Here is a 16,845-nt window from a genome sequence, read left to right as displayed (position 1 = left end):
AGAGGCCAAAATTGTGCTATTTTGTTCCCTTTCTTCCTTGGGGAAGTTGCCGGGACCAGAGCTGCAGACTCTGTCTCTCTCCTCTCTCCTGCCACTGCCCATCCCTTCCCATCCCTCAGGAAGAACGCAAGTCCAAGCGGCAAACACAGCTGAGCCCAGCAGAGCATGTGCACCTCAGCACTTGTGGAGGAAGCAGCCACGGGGAACAGAGCCACAAAGGCGAGCCTGCACTGAGTGGTTCGGTCCAGGAATGGAGCAGTGGCGAGTCAAGCCAAGCAGAGAGGAGCTGAGCCGATCTGAATACTGTCGACCACAGCTGAGCCCAGCAGTCCGCAAGTCAGCGGTACAACATGGACAATCTGGCTTTTGGGGGGGTTGTCCATCTTTGTTTTTCATTGGCTCGGGGATGAGGAACGCTGGCTATGGAGAGCCTCCACCATCTGGTCTTTGTCTCAGGAGGCCATGTGGCGCTGGCTGTGGAATGTCCACCATCTTGTCTTTGTCTCAGCGGCCATGAAGAACTGAGTCGAGGTGGTGAACACCTTTTGTGTGTAAATCACTCCTTCTTTTGTATACTTTTGTTATTAATATTGCTGCTGTTACTGTGCATTTCTTATTCCATTGCTGTTTGTTTTCAGTAAATTGTTATCTCAACCCATAGTCTCTGCCTTTGTCCCTCTCTCACTGGAGGGGGCAGGGGGGAGGAGAGCGGTTTGTTTGGAGTTTAATTCCCAGCTGGTTTTAAACCACCACAGATGCACATAAAGTGTGGCTCAATGTCCAAGTGGAAACCAGTAACAAGTTGTGTCTCTCAGGGATCTTTATTGGGACCAATACTGTTTAATATTTTCATCAATAATAGAGATACTGGGACTGAGTGCACCCTCAGCAAGTTTGCAGATGACAGCAAGCTGAGTGGTGCAGTTGATTCCCTAGAGGAAAGGGATGCCACCCAGAGGGACCTTGACAGGCTTGAGGAGTGGGCCCATGCAAACCTCACGAAGTTCAGTAAGGCCAAGTGAAAGGTCTTGCACCTGGGTCAGGGCAATCCCCAGGATCAATACAGGCAGGAGAATTAATGGATTGAGAGCAGTGCTGCAGAGGAGTTGGGGATACTGGTGGATAAAAAATTGGACATGACCTAGTGGTGTGTGCTTGCAGCTCAGAAAGCCAACCGTATCCTGGGCTGCATCAAAAGAAGCATGGCCAGTGGGTTAAGGGAGGTGATTCTCCCCCTCTACTCTGCTCTTGTGAGACCCCACCTGGAGTACTGCGTACAGTTCTGGGGTCCCCAGTAAAAGACAGACAGGGACCTTTTAGAACAGGTGCAAGAGGGCCACAAAAGTGGTCAGAGGGCTGAAACACCTCTCCTATGAAGAAAGGCTGAGAGAGTTGGGATAGACCTTATTACAGTCTTTTAATACTTAAAGGGGACTTAAAGAGACTTTTTACCAAAGCCTGTAGTGACAGAACAAGGGGCAACAGTTTAGAACTGAAAGAGGGTAGTGAGACACTGGAACAGGTTGCCCAGAGAAGTTGGAAGGTTGCCCCATCCTCAGAAGCATTCAGGGTCCGACTGGATGAAGCTTTGAGCAACCTGATCTAGTGAAAGATGTCCCTGCCCATGGCAGGGGGGTTGGACTACATGATCTTTAAATTTAAAGGTCCTTTCCAACCCAAACCATTATTTAATTTGATGCTGCACATAAGATAGTCTCATCCACATGCTGTATTCTCAAGTTTCCTTTTAAGAATGCACATCACAGAAACGTACAACTTTATCACCCTACTGTTTTACAACATCAAGACAGCACAGTTCTCTAGACTAGGAAATTATGTACACACATACACAAGCTTGATATTCCATCAATTCATTTCAGAGCAATTTTTAAGAAGATGGCATTTGGGAAGGGGCCTATAGAGTAAGTCTACCTGTAACACAGAACTTCCATATTCCTAGTACTTCTTTAAACAAACTTTTTAACATCTTGTATGAGCTCTCTATATAGTGAGTTAGCCCACCCTGGCTCCCGCAGGAGATCCTAAGGATGAATTGTTCTCCTCCTATGTTTTGCCACACTTGCCATAGCAGTCACCACCTTACAGCACTGGCAATGTTGCTTTGCAGAACACTAATTCAGAAATAGCTCAGCACCTCCTACCAGACTCCTGACAATACCAACAGATGTCAAAAACTTTTTTAATCCTGCATTAGCCTGTCAAAGACAGGTATGGTACAGCAAAGGCCCTAGTGCAGCAGCTGTAATATTGACCACAGAATGTATTTTACAAAAATAGCTCAAGCTTTTTCAAGTTAGAGCCTACAAACAGGTCTGCTTTTCTTCTGCACCCTTTGCAGAGGCCTTAGAACAACTACAGTTAGAAAACAAAAGTATTCCCAACCCTACTGTTTATATGCAACTTCTCTAACCTCCTGAACTTCTAATTTATTCTTGAACTATATAAATCTAACGATTCAAAGGTATTGCCTCATTTGAACCAAAAGAAACTAAAGCAGCATAGACTACTATAACTGCATGATATAGCTGAGACTAAAGTCCTTAGTGTCACAAAAAAGAATGCAGACAACTTCTTGCAGTCTATAGAGGTTTAACACATTATTCTATACAATTAAAAAAAATTCCACCGTCTTCAAAAGCGTTAATTAACAAAGAACCTTTGAACAAAGGGAAAAATGTGTTGCATCACAAACAGAAGCCATTAGCTGCTGATCTGATACAGTTGCTCAGAAGACATCCATCATGGCATTCCCCAACGAATTATTTGGTTCTGTACCCCCAACCAATTTTTATTTAAAACTGTTGTGTTTTTTTTACTCCTGAATAGACTGTCGGAATTTTACATATGATTCTCAACAATCCTATCAGAGATGAGCTCCTTATTCAGCTTTCTGGTCACACTGCTTAAATCATTTCTGCTTCCAGGATACAAGAAAGAAAAAGAGTAACTCTCACATCATTACATAGTATAAACCCCACCCAATATATGTGAAAACACTATTTAAATACCATTTCTTTAATATGATGCCATGCACTAAGCCTAATAATTTGTGCTCTGCAGATCCCCTGTTCCTTCAGGCAGCTATCTGAAACGTCTATAGCAACACCTACCACTATTACTTTGACCCGTGAGGGTCACAGAAGTACTCTAAGAATAACCTTTACTTATAGAGCACTTATAAAGTCAATTTGCAGACGTGAAAGCCATCCAAGTGGCCCTAAAGATTGCCGAATGAGAAAAGTGGCCTGTACTGTATCTCTACACTGACACCTGGATGGTGGCTAATGCCCTGTGGCAGTGGCTTCAGCAATGGAAGAAGACCAATTGGGAACGCAGGGGTAAACCCATCTGGGCTGCTGCATTGTGGCAGGACATCGCTGCACAGGTAGAAAACATGACTCTGAAGGTGCGTCACGTCAATGCTCACATGCCCAAAAGTCACGCCACTGAAGAACATCAGAACAATAAGCAGGTGGATAAGGCTGCCAAGATTGGAATAGCTCAGGTAGACTTAGACTGGGAGCAGAAGGGTGAGCTATTTATAGACCGATGGGTCCATGAAACATCAAGACATCTAGAAAGAGATGCGACATGCAGATGGGCTCATGATGGAGGAGTGGACCTGACCATGGAGGCCATCACACAGGTTATTCATGAATGTGAAACATGCTGCAATCAAGCAGGCCCACGCGAGTAAAATCTCCCTGGAACAGAGGGCAGTGGCTGGGTTTCCAATATGGTGAGGCCTGGCATATTGACTACATTGGACCACTGCCATGAACACACCAAGGCAAGAGCTACATACTCACCATGGTGGAGGCAACTACCGGTTGGCTGGAAACATATCCTGTAAACCAGGCCACTGCTCGAAACACCATCTTAGGCCTCAAGAGGCACATTCTGTGGCGACATGGGACCCCAGAGAGTATTGAATCAGACAGTGGGGCTCACTTTCGAAATAACCTCATCAACTCTTGGGCAAAGAAACATGGCATTGAGTGGATATATCACATCCCTGATCACCCACAAGCCTCTGGAAAGATTGAGAGGTATAATGGACTGCTGAAGACTATGTTAAGAGCATTAGGTAATGGGGCATGAAAGCATCGAGATGCAAATTTAGCTGCAGCCACTTGGCTGGTCAACACTAGGGGATCTGCCAACCACCCTGGTCCTGCCCAAACAAAATGCCTACATACTGTGGGAAGAGAGAAGGTCCCTATACTACACATAGGGAAGTGGCAAAGAAACATGGCACTGAGTGGGTGTATCACATCCCCTATCACTCACAAGCCTTCACTTTTGCTTTAGTAAACTGCTTTTATCTCTTATCTATGAGGGGTTTCCCATCTTATTTTCTTCTCCCATCCTGCTGGGGAAGGGAATGATAGAGCAGCCTGGTAGGTACCTGGCATCCAGCCAAGATCAACCCATCACACAGAAAAAACAGCTTTATTTTAAACAATAAACCTATAATGGCCAGTCTTCGCGAACGAAGATTTGGGGAAAGGTCTTTTTACCTTTCCAGCCTGCGCAATGGATTTTTTAGGTGAGACACAGCCTGCGCTGAACTGAGCCCACCCTTTAATCCTAAGGTTCATCTGCCGGGGCCAAGCAAGCTTGGACAATGGCAGTGAGGTCCTCAGGACGTAGGTTTGTTTAGAGTGACCTTCTCATAGATGGATGGCCTTACAGGGCTAACGGGCTCCATCTGCCCGGGGGACTGGCTAGGATTTGAACCTGGGTCGCAGAGGTGAGAGTCCTGCATGCTAACCACTAGGCCACCAGGGGTCCCCTACAATAAACCTAGTCACTTGTCAAAGTACCTTGAGGGTCTTATTAATCTTCAAAAAGGACTCCAACCTTGAACCAAAGACCGTAAAAGGTATGAGTCAAGCAACTGCTCGTACTCACTTCTGAACTCTATGAACGAAGAGCACTTACGCAAGTGATAAGAAAAGTTGAATGCACTTCTATGAAGAAAAAACAAAATATTTTACATTTGCAGAGATCTCACTTATAGGTTCTAGGCAACTGTCAAGCTTATGCAAAAGTAAAGCTTCACGAAATAGCTCAAAATCAAAAAATTAATTTACACATACTGGAAACTAGTGAAACTATTGAGCATGTCACTATACTCTGCACTGAAAGAAATTCAAAATTACCTTATTTCATTGTTACTTTATCACAGTGTTATCATAATTAACTTTGAAACAAACATGCTATGGTGGGTTAACCCTTGCATCAAATCATGGTGGACTTGGCAGTGCTAGGTTAATGGTTGGACAGAATGATCTTAAAGGTCTTTTCCAACCTAAATGATTCTATGAACCTCAGCTGGCTATCAGATAGCCACACAGTCACTTTCACTCTCCTTCCTAAAGAGGATGGGGGTGGGAGGGTGTAATAGGATGGAAAAGCTTGTGGGTAAAGATAGCAAGATCACTTACCAATTACTGTCACAGGCAAAACAGACCCAACTTGGGGAAAAATGATTTAATTTATTGCCAATTAAAAATAAAGTAGGATGGCAAGAAACAAACCCAAAAAAACTAAAACACTTTCCTCTCCCTTCACACCCTACCCTTCTTCCCAGTCTCAACTTCATTCCCAACTCTTGTACTTCCTTGCCCCAAACAGGAGGGATATGAAATTGGTGGTTGCAGTCAGTGCAAAAATTTGTCTCTGCCACTCCTCCTCACACTTTCCCCCTGCTCCAGCACAGGTCCTCTCCACAGACAACAGTCCTTCAGGAAAAGACTGCTCCAGCATGGGGTCTTCTCCATGGGCTGCAGTTCACTCCTGGAGCCTGCTACATTGTGGTCCTTTCCACAGGCCACAGATCCCATCACTGGCCCGCTCCCACTCCTCTCCATAGGCTGCAGGGAAATATACCTGCTATAGCACCTCGAGCACATCCTACCCCTCCTTTTTTTTCCTGACCTTGCTGTCTGCGAACTTGTTTCTTACACTTCCACTCCCTTTCCCCTTTTCTTACACACACTGCTGCAGAGCATAATTACCCTTTCTTAAATTTATTTTCAGAGGTGCCATCAACTTAGTGGCTCAGCTTTGGCCAGTAGTAGTTCCTTGCAGATCCAGCTAGAACCAGCGCTGTCCAGCTGTCCACCACATCTCTACTCACTGAGGCTATCCCTGGAACCCCCCACCACCAAAACCTTGCCATGTAAAGCCAGTATATGTGAATGACATTAAGGATCATATTTACATAAGAACATAGTAATTAGCATGAATTCAGATCAGAGGTTCAGATGACTATTCATGGAAAGCTGTAGGAACATCATAGAATATAGGACATTAGATTCTCTACAGCAACCTTTTAGTCTCAAATAGTTGAGACACGAAACACAAAATTTGAGATATAATCCAAAAGCGTTAATCCTTTAAACTGGAAACCAAGTGGTATAATTTTTTCTGTGAGAAAGTATTGCAGTCTAGTTACACACTGTGTGAAAAAGCACTTCTGTTAATCAGTGAATCAGCCTCTTTAATTGTATAACCTCCTGTTCTTGTATTATGAAAAAAGTTATAGGCACTCTTCATCTATATTAAAGCTATTCATTCTTTTTAGATTCTTGGTCGACCTTGAAGATAAAGATTTTTTTCAGTCTCTATTCTGCCTGAATTTAACTGTTTGTCTTCTTATGACATTTTCACAGCCTTTAACTACCGCATTTGTCCAACTAGTTAAAGTTCCCTGGGCCAAGAATGGATTTTGTTTGAAAGTCACTAATTTGTAGGTATTAGTCACAGTTGTGAATGCCCAAAATTTTCAGTCGGCCTTCATGAAACAAGGAACACAGATAGCAGCCACCTGTAAACTCTTGTCCAAGTGATTTGCCTGACATTTCCCAAGAACTCCATAGAAGAGGCAGGAATGAATCCAGCTTTCCATAACAAAATTCAACTCACAAAAATACTTCCTTTCTATAATGCCTCATCTGGTCCTCCCCTACATACAACAGCCTCCTTCCCTATACACCCTTGACAAGGCAGAGTACAACAAAGATAATATGTGGCTATGTAATTTCACAGTGCACATACTCAAAGAGGGCTGAATTAGGTTTCTCTGTGCTATCTAGTTCTGGCGCATCCCAACTCCCGAGTACTCAACCCGACAACCTTCCTGTTCTGAACAGCTTCTTGAATGCAGTAACATTTTTCACATCTCACCATCAACAAACACAGTAGCAGCAAAAACAAGCATGATTATCTATAGTGATACCCCACAACCTTTCCCAAGTTGATAAAACTGAACTAGACAATAAGGTACACAAAAAGTTAAGTTTCTCCATATTGCTTTTCCTCTTAACATAAGTTAATTTCACTCATCTTGTGTCACTCATTATTGAGAATTAGCTCTTTCTAAAGTTTCTTGGAAGACCTTTTAGTCACCCCAGCTCAAATAACTGTCTTATTTGCAAACATTTCTATCCCACTATTCCCTTCCCTCACATCCTCCACTCGGGATAATTTCTCAAGTTCTATACCTTTTCCACTTCTGAAGGTATTCAGCAGTCAATGGCAAAAGGTCAATGGTTGAATTTACTCTCTTCCTGTCTTCCAAGCAACTTCTGATTGCAATGTGACTTTATTTCTCACCACAAAGCAAAGAAAATCACCAATAGACCCTCATGAAAAGTAAGATTATACCTCCATCAGATACTTATTTAAGAGCCCTGAGACATTGGAATTCCAAGTTCTCCAGCATTTATCTTCCCAAATACATCCTTCCCCATTGCAAAACTGATTCTGGCAAAACCAAGCCATTTTGACAAAAAACACAGAGCAGTGATACAATTTATTAACATGTTTGAAGCTCACTTTTCTCCTATACCTTATCCTTGCAAGAACAATTTCCATCATCTTACAGACTGAGAATTCTCAGCCAACCACAGACCCTATACCAAGGCAACTTATATCTACTTTATAACTAATATAAAATTAACATGTTAAATGGGGAAAAAAGAAAACCATCAAGAAAACTCAAGACAAACCAGGTTCCTATAAAACCTATCACAAAAGTACAACTGTTGCTGCAGCTTTATCTTTTCAATTTTGATGATGTTTTTCCTTCTTTATATAGAAAGATATTTATGTCAACAACGTAACATTACCATCAACAGTTTATTAGAAGATAAATATTTTAATTTTTAAAAATATGCAACTTCAAAGAACACCGATGTACCCATTTCCAATTTTTAACAAAACCATGTTTAACATTATTTCCATACTTATTTCTGCTGATAAGACTGAGAAAAACATTATTCCCCATACTACAAACAAAACCTAACATACACTAGAAAAACCTCAAAACATAATCTCTATCAATCAGGAACACATTTTTAAAAACTGTTTTGATAATTCTCTTTTAATAAAACATCACAATACATCGTACCACTTTCGTGGCTTTAACCAGTGTGATCTAACAAGTCCACATCCTACTACCCTGCTTTAAATCACCTTTAAATCTCCCTGCACACCACCAAAAACAAACAACAAACACACACACAACACAATCAGAAAAGAACCAAGAGAATTTGGTACCTTTACTAGAAAAAAGGGTTAGTAGATTCAGGCAAGTCTGGTCTTAGATAGGCAAGCATACACACTAACAAAATGCTCTAGCTATAACACTGAATAGTCATCATACCAACCCTCCATCTAGAAGTCAGTATTACTCCCAAAATTTGAAGTCTTCTAGCACATTGCTTTCAAAACATCAAGATTAAATAAAGATATCTCAATTCCTTTTAAAAAGATTATTCTCACAGCTCTAGGAGAATCAAAATTATGTATGGAGACAGGTGCTAAATTTAGTTCCTATCAGAGCAAAAAATTATCCTTTCAAGACACAAGGCAGAACTTCTACATAATATTTTATATTAGTGCAATTACCTGTAAAAACGAGTAGAAGACCAAGTAAATTTATTTACAAATATCACACATAACTTCTCTCTACATAAATTCCCTTTCCTTTTTCTCTCCATTCTTCTCACTTTTTTTATTAATCCTTAACTATCCACTTTATATACCCATAGCAAAGAAAAACCCACAAAAAAAAATGAACAAGGACAAACACATAAAATAATTCGATGATGACCTCTCTACCAAAGCTGCTACTACATCGGCATGTTTCCTCTTTTTAAGTACAAAATTTAAAAAGAATATATTACTTCTCAACCTGCCAAAGCTACCAAAATACAAACTACACCTGAACACGGCCACAAAGGCTGCATAAACTCCTTCTCCCAGTCCCAACACCACAGCCAATTACCTGCATAAGTTCCTTCTACATCTGCTGTGCAAGCCCCCCCCCTTAATTATACCCAAGTAGACCACAACCCAATCTACTTTTCCTGGATGCCAGGCCACCCTCCTTGCATCATCTCCCCTCAAGTGCTGCTGTCCTGGAGCCTCATGCCCCACAGTCCCTTTTCCTCCTCCTCCTCTATACCCTAAGAAACCTGAGGATACTTCCCCTCACAGAGAGCGTATCATGCCAAGCCTGCCTCCTCTTCTCCTGCACTCCTCCCTTCACATCATGCCATTCATAACTCCCAGGGCACATCAGCAAGCCACCCTGACACTCCCCCACACATACACACACCCCTTACACCTTCCTCCTTTCCCCAAAACAGATTCCTTCAGGCCCACCTCTCAGGTTCATCTTTCAAACAGTGAAACAAAAGTAAGAGAAGTGAAAATAAACAGCTCTCCTGTCTCCTACCCTCTATTATCTACCTCGGACACACTCCTTGACTAGGACGAGGCAAGGCCCGAGTTGCAGGCTAGTGAGGAGTGGCAGAGACCAGGCCCACTTCAAACTGCAGCAGGCCCTTCAACCTCAGCAAGCACAGGCCTGGCGTGCGTTCTTAGTAGCGACAGAAAAGGGACTCAGAGCCTATATATAAAGTACATGGCCACCGCCTCCCCTCCCGCAACACTGCAAAGCAAGGCTTGGCCGCCGCCTTCCTCCTCCCACCATGGCCACTTTTCGCGACCGACTCCACAGGCCCCGCTCTCAGCGACGGTGCCGCCATATTGACCCACCTCACACAGCGGCAAGAGAGGCCGTACAGGGCTCAAGGACATCTCTCCCCCCCCCGCTCCCTCTCCCCGCGCTCTTGGGTCTCTCACCTTCATGTCGGGACATCCTAATCTTGAGGCTGCTGCCCAGGCCTGTCCCTAGGCTCCCGCTGGGCTGCTCGGGCGTCGCTTCAGCCTAGGTCCCTCCAGCCTTACGCGCTGACCCCCAAGCACGAAGTGAATAAGCAACAAAAAGGGGAAAGAAATGGAAGGGGGGGGGGTGTTGTGAAGCAGAGGTATTTGTTTCAAGGGCCCCAGCCAGCCGGCCAGCCAACCGGCCGGCCAGCAGGCCTGCCTGCCTGCCTGTCTGTCTGTTTCTCTGTCTGTCTGTCTCGTTCTGTCTGTCTGTCTGTCTGTCTCGTTCTGTCTGTCTCTGTCTCTGTCTCTCTCTCTCCCCCTCCCTCCCTCAGGGGGGCGGATCCACCAGCAGTGACTTCCCAGGCGCCACGAATAGTGAATCTTAGGCCTCTCTTCCTCTTCCGCCGCCTTAATCTACATCCCGCTTCCCGAGTTCCCACCTCTATTCCCTCTTCTATTGTTACTATAAAAATACTGACTCCTTCTTGTACCACTTAGCTCTTTCCTGTCCTAAGATCAAGGTCTCCCAGTTTCTTTCCTTCTCCACCTGTTTGAGTTTTTTAATTCTTTCTCTATTTTTTTTCTTCATTCCTTCTCTGACCAATAGCCACTGCTACTGCAAACAGGAAGGAAGACGAAATACACAGCCAATGGAAAGGAGGATCGGCACCACCCAGCACAGGGAAAGCCACGGAGTTGAGCGTAGTTTACATGTAACTGCATGGGTCTCTCCCTTTCTTCCTCCAAACTAGGAGAGACTGCTGTCTCCAGGCATTCACTAGAGACACAGCCTTCTTCATAATTTTGGCTTCTGACAATTGCCCGTGTGCCGCGGGAGGGAGAAGAGTCCCCCCGCTCACCCCTGTTGTAGAACACACCGCTGTATTGGTGAGGCTGCGCCTCTGCAGGTGCACGGAGATCTTCCTCGTCCCCTAGTAAGGACACCAGAGAGCGAGGAATGGCAGCAACCCGACAGCAGCCCTGCGGAAGGGGACAAGCTCAGCGAGGTGGTTCATGGTACTTCCCATTCCCTCTCCTTTCCAGTGTGGCTTGCAAAACCCTCTCTGTAATTTGGGGAGGTGTAGCGAGCAGTGACACATGCCCTGATATTAGCTGCCTGACTCCTGAAACGCTGAGGGTGCTCAGGTAACTTCTCAATCAGCTGAGAAAGGTAAATGCCAGCCTGCCTGCAACAGGTGCCGTATTGCACGTGTGTGGGTTTTACCTAGTCTTGATAATCTTCAGTGTTTCTGCTTAGGCTGGAAGTGCTGAAAGGTGGAGAGGGTGACCTGGTGGCCACAGTAACGTACTGATTTGTCATAGGCGAACTAAGCCATTTTAGTGGGATATTCCCATACTTTTCTGTGCATTTTTTTCCATTCTGCCTCTTACTAGTGGTAGGCTACAAAGGATAGGGATGTGTGTTTCAGAATGAGGAGAGGGAGCTCCAAACCTTGCACAACTCCTGACTGCTGCAGGAGCTTTCCCATAAGAGGTTTAAGATAACAGCATGCCTGATTACTGTGACAGTGAAGTGAGAGCCTCAGAGTTGGGAAGGGGGGAGGCAGAACCTCATAAAGAATGATGAAAAGGCAAAAAGTTTGTGACTTGCATAATTTTATTTGCTTTTCCTCCAACTTTTTGTCTTTTGCGAAAAGACATTAGTCTAGAGAAGAAATTGTAAAGGTAAAATGGGATGAGTGGCTGGAAAGCTGCACTGTGGAAAAGGACCTGGGGTTGTCAGTTGACAGCCAGCTGAACATGAGCCAGCAGTGTGCCCAGGTAGCCAACAAGGCCAATGGCATCCTGGCTTGTATCAGGAACAGTGTGGCCAGCAGGACCAGGGAAGTGATTGTCCCTCTGTAATTGGCACTGGTGAGGCCACACCTCGAGTGCTGTGTCCATTTCTGGGCCTCCCACTACAAGAAAGACACAGGTACTGGAGCGGGTCCAGAGAAGGGCAACGAAGCTGATGAAGGGTCTGGAGCACAAGTCTTATGAGGAGCGGCTGAGGGAGCTGGGATTGTTTAGTCTGGAGAAAAGGAGGCTCAGGGGAGACCTTATTGCCCTCTGTAACTACCTGAAAGGAGGCTGTAGTGAGCTGGAGGTTGATCTCTTCTCCCAGGTAACAAATGACAGGATGAGAGGAAAAGGCCTCAAGTTGCGCTGGGGAGGTTTAGATTAGATATTAGGGAAAAAAATTTCACAGAAAGGGTTGTAAAGCATTGGAACAGATTGCTCAGGGAAGTGGTTGAGTCACAAACCCTGGAAGTTTTCAAAAGACGTGGATATGTCAACTTGAGGTCATGTTTTAGTGGTGAACATGGTGGTGGTGCTAGGTTGACAGTTGGACTTGATATTCTTAGAGGTCTTTTCCAACCTTAATGATTCTATGATTCTAAAACACCTATCATGGGAGGGGAGAGGGAGATGAGGGGAGGGGGAAGAATGGATCAGATGGGGGAGGGGTGGTTGGAGAAGGAAAAGAAGGTGGGGAGAAGGCTAAGAGGAAGAGGGAGATGGGGAAAATGTGGAGGAGGAATTGGAAGGTGGGCAGGAAGTGAGAGAGGTATGGGGGGAAGAAGGGAGAGAAGGTAAGGGGGGAGGGAGAGGGGAGGAGGCACAGGGGTGGGGGGTTGAAGGGAAGGGGAAGAGGGGAAAGTAGAGAGAGGGGATTGTGGTGAAGAGGGGAGGGGTAAAGGGGAGGGAGTGTGGGGAGGTGGAAAGAGGGAGGGGTGGGGGAGAGGACAGAAGGAGATTGGGGGGGATAGGAATTTAGGAATAGAGAGGGAAGAGGGTGTTTTGCACCAGGAGATGCTGGTTCATGATGATGCCGGTAAGAAAGGCACTTAGACTCTGTAATGTATCACTTAAAATGCTATTTATTAGAGCTAAAACTGTAAAGAGGGAGAGGATAGTATAGATAATGTTATGTCCCTTCAGATGCTGGGAACCCTGAGTTGTGCAGCATTGAATGGGCCTCTGATCAGGGTGCAGCACACTGTGCAAACCCTGCCTGTAGAAAGGGTTACCCCATTTTGGTCATTTAAGCTCTTTATAGGGTTTTCTTATGAGAAAAAAAGTCTGTTCGTTTCTACTGTCAAAGGGAAAGGATATTTGCATGAGAACTCACTGCTTTACTTTTAGGCCATGGCAAGAAAATGCAGGGAATGTAATCACTGGTACCAGGTGGGAGCTACCTGCAGGCTCCCCTGTTACAATAAGCTGACTGTGGCTAAGGGATGTGTGCAGCACAATGCAGGCCTGGGCTTACTTAGGTTAATTGTTGTGTGGATCACTAACCCTAGATGTACAATTATCTTCTAGTTAGGATCACTACATCACCATGCATGCATTCTTTGAAAGTTGGCATTTTGTTCTTGGTTTTCCATTTTAGTGGACAGTGTTGCATGTGTCTTGCAGCACAGCACAAAGCCCAAAGGCTGCCCTGGTAATACTACATGGTTGTCGTGGTTTAACCCCAGCCAGCAACTAAGCAGCACACAGCTGATCGCTCACTCCCCCACAGCAGGGTCGGGGGAGAGAATAAGAAGGGTAAAAGTGAGAAAACTTGTGGGTTGAGATAAAAACAGTTTAATAATTGAAAAAAAAAGTAATTAAAATGAAAATAACAAAGAGAGAGAGAAATAAAACCCAAGAAAGACAAGTGATACAAATGAAAACAATTACCACCAACTGATCGATGTCCAGCCAGTCCCTGATCAGTGGTCCCCGCCCCCCCCCCCCCCCCCTTCCTCCTAGTTTTAGTGCTGAGCATGATGTCATATGGTCGGGAATATCCCTTTGGTCAGTTGGGGTCAGCTGTCCCAACTGTGTTCCCTCCCAACTTCTTATGCTCCTACAGTGTACTTGAGGGTGGGGCACTGTGAGAAGCAGAAAAGGCCTTGACATTGTGTAAGCCCTGCTTAGCAATTACTAAAAAATCCCCATGTTATCAACACCGTTTCCAGCACAAATCCAAAACATAGCCCCACAATAGCTACTATGAAGAAAATTAACTCTATCCCAGCTGTGTGAGTCATCACAGGAAGGGAGCTGGGACAACCACAAATACATGACTAAAACACAAAGAGTAAATTTTTTCCTGTTACCTTGCCGAGGGATCCCCAAAGCAATGTCCAGGCAGAGGCACACAAGTAGAGATGCAGACACCATTACACTCAGTCCATGCTAGAGGATCACTGGCTTGCTGTTGACACTGGTTTATCAAGGGTTATTCCCACCTGCAAGGTCACTTGAGCAATTTACAGTCCTCCTTACCAGTCTTCCACTTTAAACCCATTCCTCCCAACATTCCACCCCCTCGCTCAAGAGACCACTGCTACTGAGGCTGGAAATGTGGGATAGGGAATTTACAGAGGCACTTAATAAAGCATATGGAAAAAAGAATAAGCATCTAATGCTCTAAGTGTCCCAACCTTCTTGTCAGGGAATTAAAGCACTCAGTTAGCCAGGTACCATTGGTAGGTTGTGTGATTCGATGTGTTAAGTCCTGAAGATGCTGAATATCGTCCTCCATGCTAACTGATTCAGCAGTCACGGCGAAGCAGCCTTCAAACTCAGAAAAGCATTTGTGATGTTGAAGAGGGAGATAGTTCATCAGTAATCAATGTTGTAAGGTTCCTTTGTGTACAGCAGTTGCTACCAAAAGTTAAGGCAACAATTGCCTTGGATATCCAAGTTAAACCTTGCACAAGGGCACATGCCAGGTGCTCTACAGTCACTACTCAGAAAGAATAAGTTAGTTACAGTAGAAAACAACCCCACACAGGTTGATCTTGCAGAAACATATCCAAGGTATGTGCTCATAGTAAGTACAAGCCTACAAAGCACAACAAGCCAACCTGTGATAAGGGAGGAAAATAGGAATGTCATCTCCTTCCAGTAATACATCCGCTACTCCTTCAGCTAATATTATTCTAGACTTGGGAACTTGAGATGGGGTAATTGCCCACACAGATTGAAGGGCTGTGGCTTGTGCTTTTTCAGATCAAACTTCAATTCGATGTTGGGTTTGTGTCGAAGATACCTGAAGTACAAGAACTCGAGAATATTATATTGGCAGAGGATGTAGAATAAGGGGAAAAGACGGAATACATAACCACACTCCATTGTCAAGAGTTATCATATGAATGTTCACATCTAGATTCATAGGTTGTGGTCCCACCCCAGAATCCATTGGGGTAAACAATTCCATTTCCCCAGTGGCTAATATTTTGGGAGAGACACCATCTTGAAGCATTTCATCCTCACCATGATTTGTACTGGAGGTGTATGGTCACGTGATTTTGGCCTGTTTCTTGCAATGCCCAAACTACAGCTTGAATTCATTTTTCCATCAGGGTATAACGTACAGCAGAGTCTTGTAATCCCTTGGACCAAAATGCTACAGATTTTTTTCAACTTTTTGGCCCAGTCATCTGCCATAATCCCCATGAGACTATACCATCTGGCATTGTTGCTTCTAATTCAAAAGAATATCCTTGCCTAGGAGTGTATAACCGGGCGTGCTCAATCAAAGCATTTTTGCAGGCATTGGAGGCCTCTTGTTGTTGCTTGTTCCATTGCCAAACAACTTTCTTCCTAGTCCATTTCTGCTGTTTTGGCATTTGCCAGGCAGTGCCTAGATGCAAGGTGGCAGGTGGGGTGGAGGGGGAAGAATTGTTTTGTGTAGGCATTAACTTTTGTCAACAACAAAATATTTTTGATGTTGCAATCCCATTTATTTCTGATGGTGGGACACTGTCTTGCACAAGAGCATTCCACATTTGTTTACTTGTCACCCGCGAGGTAACTCTTTGGTTTTGCCAGCTTATTTTCATTCACTACCTGCACAGCTGGTTCCAAAATTAGAGCCCGAATGTCCCTCAAGGTGCTTGCTAGGGCACCTATATTACCAGTAGCACTCATGACTGCTGGTATAATCAAGGGTTTCAGTGAAACAGGTCCCCCTCTCAAAAGATGTATTTTGATACTTTTCATTACTACTGCCCCATACAGACTAGATCCTGTAATTAGTACATGAGCCATCCTCATCTGCCACAGGAAAGTAATACCTCTGATGCCTAAAATAGAAGAAAAAATTCTCCACACAATATTAATATAGATAAGGTAGAGAGCAGTTCTTTAATGAAAGCGTTCAGGTGCACAGAGTACATAGGCGCACACCCTCACACAGAATTCTCACACTTTTATAACTTTAACTAGTTACCATATCTAGTGGGTACATCCAACCCAAAAACCATTTTTGCCCCTGGTACCACCCTCAGAACTGCCCCAATGGAGCCTCTCCAAGGGTTCTGGGCCCTCTATCTTGTTTTGACTACAATACACCTTATTATTCCAGTCCAGGTGCACATCCCAAAAAGGATGTCCTTGCTAAAATCTCTTTTCTCAAAGAGATTGTTAAACAGAAATTCAGGAATGTTGCACAAACTGTGAGAAAAGACTTTAGTAACTGTCTAAAGTGTCTAAAGTTAAAGACTTATACAGCTATATTGAAACCTACAAAATGCCTAAAAATCTTAAGGCATCACTCCTTCAACTGTACACCAATTTCCAGGGGACAGCACTAATTCAGCAGCATCTGCATATGCTGTTAAAGCTGCTGCACAC

General features: G+C 44.3%; 1 protein-coding gene across 1 annotated transcript in view; it reads right to left on the bottom strand.

Annotated features, from left to right (window-relative positions):
• The window catches only part of LOC113981375 (E3 ubiquitin-protein ligase KCMF1-like), a 71,448-nt gene extending 61,172 nt beyond the window's left edge, over nucleotides 1–10,276 (bottom strand). The window contains exon 1 of the mRNA XM_027708728.1: nucleotides 10,183–10,276. Within this exon, the coding sequence (XP_027564529.1) occupies nucleotides 10,183–10,198 (16 nt within the window). The 5' untranslated portion in view covers nucleotides 10,199–10,276. The remainder of the gene's footprint in view (nucleotides 1–10,182) is intronic.
• Between the last annotated feature and the right edge of the window lie 6,569 nt (nucleotides 10,277–16,845).

Source organism: Neopelma chrysocephalum, unplaced genomic scaffold (genome assembly GCF_003984885.1).
Source record: "Neopelma chrysocephalum unplaced genomic scaffold, ASM398488v2 Primary Assembly neopelma1_96513, whole genome shotgun sequence".
Taxonomy (NCBI): Eukaryota; Metazoa; Chordata; class Aves; order Passeriformes; family Pipridae; genus Neopelma; species Neopelma chrysocephalum.
The sequence above is the reverse complement of the archived record's forward strand: the minus strand, read 5'-3'. Positions and strand labels throughout refer to the sequence as shown.